Source organism: Beta vulgaris, chromosome 5 (assembly GCF_026745355.1).
Source record: "Beta vulgaris subsp. vulgaris cultivar EL10 chromosome 5, EL10.2, whole genome shotgun sequence".
Lineage (NCBI taxonomy): Eukaryota > Viridiplantae > Streptophyta > Magnoliopsida > Caryophyllales > Amaranthaceae > Beta > Beta vulgaris.
In genome coordinates this window covers 56,679,712-56,695,758 of record NC_079206.1, presented here as the reverse complement: position 1 = coordinate 56,695,758, position 16,047 = coordinate 56,679,712, and the positions used below count along the sequence as shown (strand labels likewise).

Here is a 16,047-nt window from a genome sequence, read left to right as displayed (position 1 = left end):
AATATAAGAACGATACCGTGTGAGAAAAGAGATCCCAGAAAGTCAAAAACTTGTGGTGGAGAAATGACGACATATCCACCCAGTGAATTATTGATGGTAATAGAGTGAAGCTTGGCAAATGACAAGTACTTAGACAATTAAAAACTTTCATATATCCCAAGTAATGATAGCATTAGCACGTTGATGGCTTAAGGAATTGCTTATAAATGCTCCACCAAGTGAATTATTGATGGAAAAGGACACAATTAGATAATAAGGTTTCAAAAACTTCTTCATCCATAAAAAGCTCTTACAAAAATATATACTTTTTTCGTATTTTTTTACTTGCTATGCTTCAATAAATTATTATTATTCACCATTTTAACTTGTTTGGTTATCTATTCTTATCTATAAGGAAAAATATTGTCAAGTGAGATCACAAAGGGTTTTGGTTGGGCTCTATACTCCAACCTTTTTCTCTGCATTTTTTTCGCCTAAATATGTAATTTCTAAATATCAAATTTTTAATTATGTATAATTAAAGATATTAAGAGTCAAAATAGAGCGATGGACGATATGAAAAAGAAAATAAATAAATAGCACAAATAAAATCACCTGCAAAAATACTATGCCACACTTTTAAATTTTAACCCATTAAACAAGTTAACAAAAAGAGTTAGACTATAAGATAAAATACAACCAAAAAATAATTTTGAGTATATAGCAATAATTAGGATTGTTGAAATTAATTTTCCATTTGAGCACAGAAAGAGAATTAGTTAAATAATAATTGGTTTGACCATAAGTCCATCTATCCTCATTAAAAATGCCACAAGTCAACCACAAGTCAACCACAAGTCAACTCAGTTTAACAAATTCTTAGAATAGAGAAACTACTACATAGGTGATAGGTCAAAGACTAGTAGTAGATTTATTTTTTCTTTTTTTGTAAAGTAAAAATAAAATAGAAGAGATAAAGTTCAAGTAGTGAAGTGGATACTCAAAAGTAAAAACCACATTAGTGTACAAAATGCACTCTTTAATGATTAAGAAACTTCCTTGCGCATTTCGCAATATTGATTAGTGCGTCTTTTTTTGACGAACCTTAATTGTTAGTTATTAGATTTTTCTAAGTGCTAGGATTAGGATTTGGTTAAGTCTTAAATTCGACAAGAACCTAAGAGATTGATACTTATTAGAACGAAACTATGTCTTACTAAATCATTTTGTACTAGAGTACAAGTTTTATTTGTAGGAAGGCATATCTTGAATCAACCGTCACTCGAAAAATATACCTAAAAACAGACAATAGAATAGCATATAAGTTGATAGTGAGAATACGTCAATACAACATAAATAAAAAGCGCAAGTGAGATTTTTCAACTATTTACAATATAGAGATTGCTTAATTAAGTTCCCAAACCATAGATAGCTGGACTTTGCCATGATTTGATTCTTTGATTGTTTGAAATAGTGGTTTTCGCTTCGCTTCTTCCCCAGATAGTTCTATTTCATTTTACCCTGCATCTTTTGTTGCACCTCTTAGTCCCTGATATTTGATGCATGTATGAAGTATGAAACTCTTTTGTTGGTGCCTTGCTGTTGGTTTTCAGCACATGTACTTCGTTTTAGATGAGGAAATAAGCACAAGCAAATGAGGATTAGAGTGGAACTAATACGAGATGGAATCACAGGAGAGTTACAGGCACCATAAACGTTATTACTGAATCTTGCATCCACCTGAACTTGAATCTTCTCCTCGACGGACATTACCATATGCCGACAGTTCAAACAGGTCCATATCACGACCTGCAAATTTGTTTCAGAACATGAGCAGTTCATGAGCTTTCAGTTATCTACTTATACTTTGATTCAACGGACTGAAACCCAAGAAAACTCGAGCATAACAAGGAGTGAGACAGAAGTCACCAGAAGTACTGAAAATGAAGAAAACGAGTTGGCATCTCATTAAGATTTATAGTTCAGTACTTTCAAAGTAGTAGTTAGCACCTAGCCCGTACAGGAGCAGCACAGACAATTGACACCATCACAAACACAAAAAAATATTTTTTATTGAATTGCTTAAAAGAAAAGAGGGAGCACTTATATTTCCCATTAATTTCCTTATCTCTATTGTATCGCTAGTCTATATGAAAATTTAGGCTTCTATTCTTTTGGACTGAATTAATGAAAATTCAGTTCAATTCAGTTAGTTTCCTCTCAAAGTTTTCATTCACTTCAGTTTAAATCAGACAAATTAAGTTTATTTAGTTTAGTTCAGACAAATGCAGTTCAATTCAGTCCCAAACAACACAACATTAATATAAGTGAATATAGTAACATAGTTGTAAAAGTATGTTTAAGCGATGATGATGATCCATTATTTTCCTAGTATTACTTTGTTTTAGATGTATGAAACACTTTGACATAATAACTCTAACTATTAATAACTTTTATTATCCATTAATAAAAATTACATAAAAATAAAGTTGATATAATGAGAATATACATTCCAATCCAACAAAATCACACATTTGTTTCAAATATACTAGTATAATATGTGGTCAAAGTTAGTATATTAATAGTGCAAACATGAAATCGAAGCACTTATTCATCATATGGATGAAATTCTTTGTTTTTAAAGGTAATTTTTATTTTTAAAAGGAATGTCCCAGAGGGCAAAACTTAGCATTAATCAAACTCACGTCTCTCGCCAAAGGCAACAATATATGGCCTTGTGACTTTCTTTCCTGTTCTTGTTCATTTTTTCACCCTTTTACCAAGATTTTCTGTACAGTGCTAAAGATTCTAGTTGTAAACAAAAAAAATGCCATCAAGTTTCTCAAATGTGACTACAACTTTCCTATAAGCATCAATAGAACATCAAGAACACTCATTTGGCGTGTCCAAGCAGACATATTTTGGTGTGTCAGACATGTGTCTGTCTCCAATATGTGTCGGACACGGGAAACTCTACCTATTGTGCAGCCTAGTGCAGCACCTAAGATCATACAATGTAATCTCTGCAGATAACCAGATTAAATTATGTCGATTAACAGACAAGCAACACACCTGAGACTCGGCAATATGAACTTCTTTGTATGAGATCTGCCCTGGATATGTCAGTTCGATTCCCTTTTGAACGATTAACAGTAGCCTGATACAATGTTTACAAGACCAGTGAGGTTAGAGATAGTGAGAAGACTCTGAAGAACAAAGATTCTGATAAACTCGTTTCCAAATTTCAAAACATGGAATTGGAGAAAAAAATGTAAAGGAAAGTAAGTGCATAAATGACGAAATGTATATAATTTTAGCCACCAGTCCCACAACAACAATACTTCTTTGATCAAAAGAAACCACATGACACAAAGAAACATTTATGAAGCTGCCAAAATGAACCTATTGCCATCAATTTACTTAAGGTCAAATGTTTCCTTTTTTTTTTTTTTGATAAGGATTAAGGAGAACAAACTTAGACTAGCACCCTCCCCCCTTCTTCCAGATGAGGGTGCTAGTCTAAGTTTGTTCTCCTTGTCAAACAAAAAAATGTTTTCATTTTTGGTCTTCTTATAATGCACATCCACAACTGGTACAAATCACCGTAGGCACCTCTGTGCTACTACTACAACTACTAGCCTTATATGCACGCCCTGTGTGCGAAATCGTTATCAAAGTTAGATATTTATATATTTTTATCTTAATCCAACTATAACTTTTAAGGACTAATAAAAATATTATCAAGTTGTTTAACAATGAATAATAACCTTATAGTATGGGTTATCATAGAGATTTGACATATTTTATATTAACTCAGTTTTAACCTTTGAATATCTTTTATTTTGTTTATATTATTCTGAATGCAATTTTATAGCTTTATAATATTATTTAACCTAAACATTTCGTGTTTTATTTGCATTTTATAGCAATATAATACAATTTGACACCACTAAATATAAATACCTTTTTTTTCCGATTATACCTATGATTTTAAGGATCAATAGCTTACATCTAATTATTTAAGAATGGTTAGTAACCTTATAACCAACAAAAACCCTAGAAATCAGGGCTTTTTGCATTGAAGTTTGTTTGGTGAAATTGAAAAGTGCGACAAACCAAATTGGGTACTAGTTTAGCGTATTTGGTGTTGAAGTGCATCACTTGATCCCCTTTGAAGTCAGATGTATAAACTTCACATTCCTACCTTCTTCTGATATAGCTTGAATATATTGTTCTAGCTTCATTTTTAGGATTATTGAAATTATTATTGGTGCATATATATGATTGGAATTTTAGTGTGGTTGGTAATTGTTGGCTATTATTGGTAGGAAAATCGCATTATGGTTTAGTAATTTTATGTTTTGTTGTAGTTTGAGTGTGGAGTACCTATGAGGCTTGTGTTTGTTGAATTAGAAGGCGTTACACTTGTGAACCATGCCACCAAAATCCAAACGTACCAAAACAGTTCAACTGGGGAAGGTAGCACTTCTCAAGCGACCCCTAGGGTAGATACGATGGGACTACGTAACCTTACTGCCAAGCACCGTGGGCATGTCTAATGCAGCCTAACCGTCATATCAAGGTTACTAAGTTCGTTGATTATTCAGCACATGAGACATTAGGATTAGGTGAACCCAGGGAAAAAAAACGCGGTCGCGGTCGCGTTCTCGATAACGGTCGCGTTTTCGCGGGAACGCCCCGTAACGGCCAAATAGAACGTTTCGCGGTCGTCGCGGCGTGAATTTTGTAAAAAAATTCACATAGGCAGCATTTTAACTTTGTTTTGTTATCAATACAACATTTGGGGTACTTTTGATGGAAATTACTCTTTTTTTTTTTGGTGCAATAGTAAAGGTGTGACTAAGTGTGGGAATAAAAAGAAAAAGAATAAAAATAGGGGACAAAAAAGAAAAAGGGAATAAAAATAAAAAAAAAAGGAAGAAAAGAAGACAGAGAAGTGGAGAACAAGCGAGATATTTTATCTCAGTTCTCACGTGACTAGCAGTCACAAAATAAAATGAAAAAGAGAAGAAAAAAGAAGATAGAGAAAAGAAGAAGAATCCTCATATCCATAAAAGAGAAGTAACCTACTTCAACAACGGCCAGCATCCACCGGCGGCTACGATGCCAGAAGCATCTAAAGGTATATCGCCGGCATTTTCTGTCATGACCGGTGAAGCAAGGGCCATCATTTTCCTCCCATACGCATATTAGGGTTTCTTTAAAAATTAGGGTTTCTTTAAAATTAGGGTTTCCATTTTAGACTGCAATTTGAAGTAATTAAATGAAATTACTTGAGGGTTTTGTGTCGAATTAGAGCATGAAGAAGCCTGGTAAGATTTAATTCAAGAAATTTTAGTCCGATTTATGCTTTTGTTCTCCTTTTACCTTCTTTGCCTCGCTTTTTAATACAAAGCGGCCAAAAAACCGTTCTAGAACGCCGCAAATCCGTTACATAACGGCAGAACGGCCGAGTTTGGTGTGAATTTCCTTCCACCGTTCTAGAACGGGTTTTCTCGGAACGACAACTCTCAAACCCGTTACAAAGCGCCCGTTCTAGAACGGAACGGCCGAGTTTTTCTTCCCTAGGTGAACCAGTCACCCAATTACTTCAAAAAAATTGGACTTAAAAGGTTTTGTGAGTAAATGGGCGCCAGTGTTTTACTGTAGAATTCATATCTACTCTGAAAAAGACCGAGGGTGAAAATCTTGGGATTAAGTTCCACTTTAATGACAAACCTTATAGCCTGACCATGCAACAATTGAAAACCATATTTGGTTGGAGACACTTGAATGGAGTGAACTTTCACCGCACCAATGATTACAATAAGGATAGTTTTTGGCACAGAATCACTCAGTTGCTTAAGAACCCCAGTGACAAGAGCTCCTTCTTGTGCTTCCCCCTCTTCGTTATGTGCACAGATTATTGTCTATGGCCGTACTTGGGCAAGGGGAACCCACTAACCTCCCTAGCCTATACTCCTCCATCCTTATGTCAACCACGCCGGCAAATGAGAAGAGTAACTTTTCTCTTTTTTTAAAAAAAAATCTTTCATTTTGCCTAGGAGCTCTTTCAGATTATCATCCTAGGCTCCTAGCCACTCCTTTTTTTTTTTTGAAAGAAAAGAGTATAAACAAGCATACATGCAAGGTAGATGAGACATCCCCTCCCCGTGCTTAAAAAAAGCATTGTCCTCAATATAAAAAAGACAGAATGAAGAAGGAAAGGGGAAGAATTCACCAACTAGGATCCAGAAGGCCCGTTAGGATCACGAGTCCTGGATGCACGCTCCTTCATACGCTGCTATCGCCACTGTGAAATCTCCATCTTTGGATCTATATATGTATTTAGATAGGTGTGTAGATGGAAGGTGTTAAGTGAAGACATCATGCAGTGGAGATTGTCAAGTTGGTCCTCGGTCCCGTCTAAGCGCAACAAGAAATCATCCTGCCTTAATGCAAACTCAATCACCGCTCTTCATATGATGCAAAAGAGGGCGAAAGGACATGTGTGTGAGAAGACCTAACTTGGCCATCAAGAAGACCTAACTTTGCCATCATGGCCACCAATAGGGATGGCAGCGGGCCGGATCTGGACCGGTTCTTGGTGGTACCAGATCCGGATCCTTTTTTGAGCTTGGACCCAGATCCGGACCGGATCCTACGGATCTCAAAAGGCAATACCTAGATCCAGATCCACTAGATCCACGATTCTAGGATCTGGATCTGACTGTTTTCCCAAAAAGTTGTACAAACAATTGCCAATATTTTATCACTAAATGATATAATTATTATAACATTCACCAATCTACAATATAACAACATCCCAACATTTAAAATATTCAATCTTATATGAGAATGAGATAAACAGTGGCCTTAAGTTACTAATTAAAAATTAAAATATTCAAACAATAAAAAACGGGTCTACGGGTCGGATTTGGATCCTCTCCATAAGATCCAGATCCGTATTTTTTGTGTGGGATCCGGATCCGACCCAGATTCGCAGGGTCCAAAATGCTAAGATCCAGATCCTTTAAAACGGATCTAGATCCACGGATGTGGGATGGGTCCAAGATCCATTGCCATCTCTAGCCACCAACACCTCTGTCTTCATGTACGGGCTCCAGAATATGGGCCTCATCCTCATCAAACTCATCATCCACTAAGTGGCCTCCTCTACTCCCGAGTTTGTGAACATTGTAACTATTGAAACTCAACACGCACCACCGCTGCTAGGGAACAAGAGAAAAAATGTTGTGTTATGGCATTGGGAGGAATAGCTATTCAAGCAAGTTGAGGTAGGGCCATGAAAGTGATATGTCTACCCCATAGTATCACACAAAACAACCCTTAACCCCTGCAAATGATATCACCTTGGCGTTAACCATTTTCACAAGTCATACAAGTAGGAATCATCTGTCAACACAAGAACGTGATCATTTAGCCTCCCGCCAAAGTGCTCAACAATCAAGGCAATCATGTCATCCACACTGATTTTCCCTTTGTGTAGCTCAAAGAGCTCTAGGCTTCCAGTTAACCATATCGCAACTAGATCAGGCTTGCTGGTGTCATAACCCATAAAACATTCAACTCTAGGCTAGGGAGGTTAATGGGTTCCCCTTGCCCAAACACGGTCATAGACAATCATTTGTGCACATAACAAAGAGGGGGGGTGGCGCGAGAAGGAGCTTGTCGCTGGGGGTCTTACGCAAGTGAGTGATTGCGTGCCAAAAACTATCCTCATTGTAATCATTGGTGTGGTGAAAGTTCATTGCATTCACGTACCTCCAACCAAATATGGTTTTCACTTGTTGCATGGTTAGGATATAAGGTTTGTCACTAAAGTAAACCTCAATTCCACGATCTTCACCCTCGTTGTTTTCCGGAGTAGATAGGAATTCTAAGTTGAAACGCTAGGTGGGCTCCCATTTACTCACAAAACCTTTAAATCCAATTTTTTGGAGTAATTGCGTGAGTGGTTCAGCTAATCCCAACGTCTCTAGTGTTGGATAATCAACGAACTTAGTAACCTCGATATGATGGTTACGCTGCATTAGACGCGCCTAACGCCCATGGTGCTCGGTAGTTAGGTTACGTAGTCCCATCGTATCGACCCTAGGGGTCGCTTGAGAAGTGCTACACTCCCTTGTACGTTTGGATTTTGGTGGTATGGTTCACAAGTATAACACCTTCTAATTCAACAAACACAAGCCTCAGGTACTCCACACCACACTCCAACCACAACAAATTCGCAATAAAACACAAAATTACAACTACAATGCAATTTTCCAACCAAAATCACCAATAATAGCCAACAATCACCAACAATTACCAACCATAATAGAATTCTAATCATATATATGAACCGACAATAATTTCAACAATCCTAAAGATAAAGTTAGAACAATGCATGTAAGCTATATCAAAGGAAGGTAGGAATGAGAAATTAATACTTTTAACTTCAAAGGGGATCAAGTGATGCACTTCAACGCCAAATATACCAAACTAATACCTAATGTGGTGTGTTGCACTTTCCAGTTGCACCAAAAAAACTTCAATGCAAAAAGCCCCAATTTCTAGAGTTTTTGTTAGTGGATTGATTGTGTGGGAATTTGGGTGAAAATTAGGGTTATGAGAGGGTTGCGGTAAAAGTATGTAGTAGAGGTGGTTGAAAAGCGTAGTGGGTGGTGGTGATGCATGTAGTTATGGTGTTGGATGAGGTGAAGGGAAGTTTTGTTTGAGAGGGAAGAGAGAGAGGGTCGAGAGAATAGAGTGAGGGAGGAGAGAGAGGCGCGGCTTAAAAACCTAGATTTTCACTTACAAAAGAAAAACAAAAAAAAGAAAAACAAAAGAGAAAATATAAACCCGCTAAGCTGAAAACCCGAAAAGGCGGCTTAGGTAATGGTAACTTAGGCAAAAAAAAAGTGGCTAATTCAAGCAAGAAAGTGAGTAAAAAAAAAAAGAGTGGCTAGGATGAAAACTCGAAAGGGCTCCTAAGCAAAATAAGAGATAAAAGAAAAGAGAGAAAAGTTACTCATCTCATTTGCAGACGTGGTTCACATAAGGATGGAGGAGTATAGGAGTGTTTGGGTAGGACTAAACTCAATGGTTGTTGTGTGATATTTATGTCTCACTTAGGATGTTGGAGATTTGATTGTAGGGGTTGATTGGTTCAAGCATGAGGGTGTCAACTTGACCCCTTGTGATTGATTGGATATACATTTGTGGTTTTGTCGTGGTGGTTTGTGTACATAGTAGTTGTGTTTATGTTCTTTGAGATATTTCATAACATGATCACACATGACTCTATTTTTGGTTAAGCATGAGGAAAGTGTGCTTAGGAGTAGTGGAGTTGGGTGTAGGTTAGTGTTATTTTGGAGTATAAGAAAGGCGCTAGAGTGGATACTTGGTGATGTTGGATGTGGATGATGTTGGATGTGGATGATGTTGTTATTTGTTGTTTGATTGCATGTTATAGGCCTTGTGGGGTTACCTTTTTGTTCATTGCCTCTTGCTTACTCGAGGACGAGCTAAGTCTAAGCGTGGGGAATTTGTTAATCCCACAATTTACACTTGATTTGGCGCATTTTGAGGAGGATTTTGTTGTGATTTGTTTTAGTTCTAGTGGATATGTGCTCAAATAATAGAAATTGAGGAGAATTATGAAATTATGTGAAAAGTTATAGATTTGTGGCCCTTTTGAAGGTTTAGTAGCAACATGGGTATAATGTCGGGTCCGAGTTGGAAGTATATGGGCTTTTCACAAGGTCAAGGAGGTTGAGGAGTTCAAAAAAGGAAAGGGATCTTCGGAGCTAGCACGAATTGCAATTTAGGCAGCAGTTTGCGGACAATTCCCTGTTCCGGTGCGATGCAAGTTATGTGACACTGATCCAAACAAAGGGATTCAATAACAGAAAAGAGCAAAAACAAAGGATGATATCTTCTAATACATACACAGACTGAGTTCAACACAAGTTAGGAAGAAGAAGGGAAAATTCATGTATATTTATATATGCACGAGATTCGACAAAAAAACAATGTAAACTTCCATAGACCCAGGAATAGAGCTGTACCTGTAAAACTTGACAGTTCTCTAGCGTACTCTTTCCACCCTGAAAGAAAGAGCATGTGATACAAAAGAATCAACTATAATTAAAGAGGAAAAAAAAACTTTTATCAGATAAGGTTCACAATAAACCAACTGCTGATAGACACCAACTAAAGATAGGTATCACCCAAATAAATGGCAGGATTAATTCTTCAGACAAGAAAGAAAATAGTTGGAAGAAGAGAAGATAAGCTAACACTGGAAGCTATAACGTCCCTCCTTCCATAGTCGAGCATAACTCAGATTAGTCAACTCACAGATAACTTTTGATTGTGAAAACATTGGATTCCGTCTAGCACTACCATACATCTATTTGTATGCTTGAAGCACTAGAGCACTTAAGATAGAGTGTCACGTTATTGAAGAAGTGAAGATTACTAAAAACGTATTAGAATTTGAAAGTGAAATTTTAAAAGACCCAGAAAATGCATTGCTGTTATACCACATAATAATAACTAGCAAAAACCTATTTGGAATTTGGACAAGTATAAGATAATCCTAGTCTTCATCGTCTCCTCACCTCGACGTTCCAGAAGCACTTCGGCCTATCGCATGGCATGTTTGGAGCATGTCGACAGATCAGTTCATTGGCTAAAGATTGGTCTAATGATTAACGAGCATCTCAATCTCAAACTCAGCTCGTAGATGTAGATCAAGTCGATCTTTGACTACTGATGGCGGCCTAACTCACAATAAAGTTTCACTAGAAACATAGAGTTTCTCAAACTCAATACTCAGATCAATTTATTGATTGGTTTAAGATGTCGGATTCACGTCGGCCAAATTCAGATTAGCCTGATAATCCTGACAATCACATTACATCAGAAGCATAAAGTTCTCAAACTCAGCTCTTACATCAAGTTTATGATTGGCTAAAGATGTCTGTTAATTTAGCTCAGCCTAATTGCAAAGGGTCTCACAAGTCACATACAACTTGCATCACGAGTGCAAAGATAATCAAAACTCAACTCTTAGATAAAGCAAATGATTCAAAAAAAATGTCGACCTCATTCGAAGCGACCTCATGAACCGTGAGGCGAGTCATTAAATCTAGCTCTAGATAAAAAGTTGACATAATCATCCAATTTCATCACAAGCACAAAAGCCCTCTAATGGAGTTCATTTTGGATCAAGGAACTTTTAGCCTGATCAAGATAGACCTCATTAATCAAGTTGCATCATAAGGGCAAAAGACTCAGATCCTAGAACAAGTTGATCATTGGCTAAATATGTCAGCCTGACTCATATTGACATCATGATCAACTTGCATCACAATTCACAAGCTCTTAGAACAAGTCAATGCATGGCCAGCCTAATTCAGATTGACCTAATGATCAAGTTACATCACATCTACAGGATTTCCTACCAAATGTTGCCATAATGTCGGCCTAATGAGTAATGATCAGCATGCATCACAAATGGTCATCTCATGGATCAGTTTCAAGCTTTCCTTTGGCTAAAGATGTCTCCTGATTCTGGACAACCAAATCTGAATCGACCTCACAATCATTAGTTTCACAAAGGAGAAAATTCTTAAGCTGGATCTTGGATCTAGTTGAAAGCCTAACTGTATTCGGCCAGATCCAAACCAGCCTCTCAATCAATTCATCACAAATGTAAAGGTTTTGTAACTGACCTCTTAGATCAGTTGTTCATTGTCAACCTAATTCTGCTCAGTGCATCCGGTATGGCATAAGTGTTATGCCACTTGATCAAGAAGATACCACAATTAGTTAGCCACAAGGCCCACAACCGTATTTGCTATCCTTCTGCGCACACTATGTTCCTCACAAAAGCAAAGGCTTCTTCCTTAAAGCAACTTGTTTAAAAGAGACTTTAAACTCTAGATTGCATCTAATAGGCTTACCAGGAAGTTTTAAGAACCAAAAAATATATTAAACCTTAGTATTCTAGAAGGACCTAAATAGGCTATAATCAAGTTGCTGAGTTTACTCCACTAGGCACTACCAGACAATAGACACTAGAAAAAGGAATCATTTAAAAAAAAAAAAAAAAAAGAGAGCCCAAAACACCAGAATTCCCTCTCAGCTGTCAGAAAATTTTAGAAAACTCAGTCTTTTATGGAGATTGAAGTGATGAGGTTGGCGTCTCGGACGTTCTTCGCATGTTTAAGAGGATAACCCTTTCAATTAAACCTATCTCAAATCTCAGACTCAATAGAAGCATCGCTGCGGTGCTCATCCCCACGACCAAGCCAAGTATGTTTATTCAAAACTCAAAAGGATAATGTTAGATTTCAGATTTTAGTAGCTATCCAGTTGGCGGATCTCAACGATGCAAATTCAGAAGTTCTCCACTTATAAGGATAACAAAATTGTATTCTATTACACAGTTAATTTTTTTACTCTCTTCTATTGTAGTTGTTTTATATTTTTTTTGTGGATACTAATGACAATATTAACTGATCAAAATTAGATAACTTTCACTATAATTGCTAGTCTTTTGAAAAAAAAATTGTTAGTTAAATGTTTGTTAGTGTTGTACTGTTGTTTTATAGGTGAAGCACAAATTGAGCACTCGAGCTCCGAGTCGAGCAGCGATAATGTCAAGCGAGCACGAGCTGAGCAAGGAATTGTCGAGCTTAGAGAGCAAACGAGCAAAATTTTTGGAGTCAAAGAGCAATCCTCACCTTGTGATTGACTCGCTCAATTAGCACCCCTACGCATTGCTAAACAATAAAAGAGCCGACTAAGAATAGTTGAACAAAGTGCCATTGGAAATTTATCTCTTCATCTAAAATGTTAGCATCCCTAATTTCTAATATTAATTTCATGATCTTGTTTTCAATTTTCTAATCATTCAATACATGCATATCAGCTATATTTACAGTTTCTTACAGTTACATCTTCATATTGTTATTTCTTCTTGCAGATATCGAGAATTTTCTAATACTTCGTTGCCAAAAGTTATGTTGACACGCTAAATCTTAGGCAAGTAGTCCAAAGTTTATAGCAATTTAATAATGTGTCATAATTATTACAAAATACGAGGTTTAAGTAAATAATTAACCAAAAACACGACAAGTATTGTTAAACAACCATTTTGAATCACACCCACTAGATCTATTTTACTTCACATATTATGTAATGTAATATTTGACTAGATATACATTTACATAGCAAAAAGTTAAAACTAAAACATTAAAGCTTATAAATTAGTTAGTAGCCCGTATGAATCTAACGCGGGTATGTCTTGATGAGCAATCCTTCATCAATGGTATCCACTAAGTCAAAATTAGAAAAGATCCATATCCCTTCCATTGATCAAACAGATCATTTATCTTTAGAAGCGGGTACTTATGCTTAATAGTCATGTTTTTCAAGTACTTCTAATCTACACAAAATTATAGACTACCATCCTTCTTCTTTAACAAACAACATAAGTGCTATCCCATGGTGAGATACTTGGTCTAACGCACGAACGTACCCCTTCTCAAGCAATTCCTCCCGCTGAGTTTTTAATTCAATCATTTCCGCAAGAAAAAGGAGGCATTCCTAAGATTTCTTTAGAAAATGTCTTAATATTTGTTCACTACTATAACATCCTCAAGTCTCCTTTCCTTCTGTATTCTTTGGTCACAATAGACATAAAATGGAAATCCTTTGTGTGCATAACCTTTCAGTCTCAAGGTAGAAATAATGGCAACTCAAGGCTTAGAGCTAATCTTTCTAAAATGTGTCCTAGCTCCAAAATCTCTCTTATGCAAACTTCATGTTCCTTTACAATCAATCTTATCCTTGTATTATTTTAGTCAATCCATGCCAAGAATCACATCTAGGTCTCCAAATTGGATTCCTAGTACAGATGGAAAGTCAGAACAGCCTACACTAATTGATACATCCCCATATAGTCTTTCACAATTGATAACCTCTCCATAAGTTATACCTATCTGAACAATTATCATTTAGTGGGACTTGAACTCAATTTGGTAAGAAAACAATTATATATAAAAGAAAATGAAATCCCTTAATCCCATAAACTCTAGCATGGATTGAGTTGATAAGAAAAGCAACACAAAAAAGTAAACAACTTTGGTGGGTGCTTCAACTTCATGATCACTCATGAAGTACAGTCTTTCCTAAATGTTGTCAATCTGGTTCCCTTCACCACTATTGTTTCCCTCATTTGGGTCCTATTTGCTTGGCCATTACCCCTATTCTAGTTCCCACGATTCTTATCACCATTACGGTTTTGATTACTACCTTGGGGATTGTTTTGGTTCGAGTTTCCCCTAATATGTATTCATCTTTCCCTTGGAGTAGCACTCATAAGTCATAAGCCCTCGGGCCCATCTTGTCCCAATTATGACATTCTTCAAGGTTTCCCTCACGATCTTCCCCGGTTATAAACCTTTCAGCTTTCCCTTGGTTACCCTTGTTGCCGAAGTTACGACATTCTAATCTACAAGATTTCCCTCTCAATCTTTCCCAATGAATCTTAATGTAATTTTGTAGAAAAAAACTAATAAATCCATATAATGAAACTTCACCCACACAATCAAGTAATCAACACGCATTTATTTTTTTACCACTCAATAGAGCTTCTCGAGTGGTAATAGATAGTAATGAAATTTTAGAAAGAAAAATGATTTTCAGGGATAAAGTAGCATTCCCATGGATATCAACATGGGAATTTCTTTACAAATTTTACGCTAAAATGAATTAACATTACCATCATCTAAGACGCATATATGTCACAACCTAATCTTATTCATAACATAAACCCAGAAATAATTAACCAGAGGTCACAATACAATTAAAATTCCACCAATCCCATATCTACCTAAATTCCAACTAGTTATCAACTTATCATACCATGTATAATATTATCAAAAAGCAACCAACAATAATCCAATTCTATCATACACCCAGTACTATGAATCCCATGAATACCAACATTTCAACTAACATAAAAGAATTAAACTTTGAAATTCAAAAATAGAGTCAAAAAACTGCTAACAAAATAAGGTCTTTATGTTATTGTTTATTTGGGTTACCTTGGAATAAGGAACAATATGGTCATAATCATGGCACAAGCAACCAGGACAGCCAACAAGCTTACGAAAGACCATGTTCCCAAGTGGGTCCCTCCTCCAACGATCTGGGTCCCTTCCTTTAACTTTCTCAGCTTTTGCCCAACATTGTTGCTTCACACTGTAAGGAAAGCTTCGTGGGTTGTACTCAGAATTGGATGTGACTCGGAGTTCTTCGAACTCAGTGATGAACTCGGTGGTGGAAAGGTCGGAGAGAGAGGCTGAGGGAGGAGAACTTCGGGAGGCGCGTGAGCGTTGTGGTGATGGTGGGGTGCTCACTCTGCCTTTGGGTGGAGAGGAGTGTGCTCTTTCTTCACCCCTTTTTGGCCTCATTTTCCCCCCAATAAGAAAAAAATGTGAATCTAATCGAGTACTAAAAAGTTCATTTTAGCACTTCTTTTTTTTTTGACAATGGGTAAAAGAAACAAAACAAGGAAAGAAAAGAAGTTAGCTTTTTCTAGCTTTAGTAGCTAGATTATGAGCTAAACTGATCTCTTCCCTCTTAACTTTTTTATAACTAACAAAATTAAAGCTATTAGCACTTCTATTTACGTATTATATCTAGTAGTTGACTCGAACGATATTCGGGTTGGTATATGGATTATGGTTCTTTTTTATGAATCTATATAATACTATAAAGCAATAAGGATTTGCTTATGTGTCAAGAGCAAATTGAATTGCTGATGTGTCAATCCTTTGTAATATCTTTTACAATTTTTTGACACGTGTATTTGTCTTTAAATATTTCTGTTATGCATTACTTTTTTTAGGTATATAATTGGAAAGCTATTTAAGAAAGTTCTCTGTTATGGAATGTAAATCAACTAAATTTTAGGAATCGATTGCTATTAATTAGTAATTACTTATGCATCATAAAACTGCCAAAAAAATATATCTCCTAAATCCG

General features: G+C 36.4%; 1 protein-coding gene across 1 annotated transcript; it reads right to left on the bottom strand.

The window, feature by feature from the left end:
- Positions 1 to 1,271: 1,271 nt before the first annotated feature.
- Positions 1,272 to 15,518, bottom strand: LOC104894038 (hypothetical protein). Its single transcript, XM_010680200.4, has 4 exons — positions 15,105 to 15,518; positions 10,053 to 10,091; positions 3,052 to 3,136; positions 1,272 to 1,788 (listed from the first exon to the last, which is right to left on the bottom strand). Exons 1-4 carry the CDS (start codon positions 15,471 to 15,473, stop codon positions 1,700 to 1,702), a joined length of 582 nt encoding a protein of 193 aa, XP_010678502.1. The 5' UTR covers positions 15,474 to 15,518; the 3' UTR covers positions 1,272 to 1,699.
- Positions 15,519 to 16,047: the final 529 nt, after the last annotated feature.

What these genes read in the sequence shown, in the direction of transcription:
- LOC104894038 (XM_010680200.4), bottom strand. Translation starts at nt 15,473, where the DNA reads ATGAGGCCAAAAAGGGGTGAAGAAAGAGCACACTCCTCTCCACCCAAA. An exon ending in ATATTGTTCCTTATTCCAAG is followed by an intron (nt 10,092 to 15,104) that starts GTAACCCAAATA and finishes TCTTTCTTTCAG; the next exon opens with GGTGGAAAGAGTACGCTAGA. An exon ending in TTCATATTGCCGAGTCTCAG is followed by an intron (nt 1,789 to 3,051) that starts GTGTGTTGCTTG and finishes ACAAATTTGCAG; the next exon opens with GTCGTGATATGGACCTGTTT.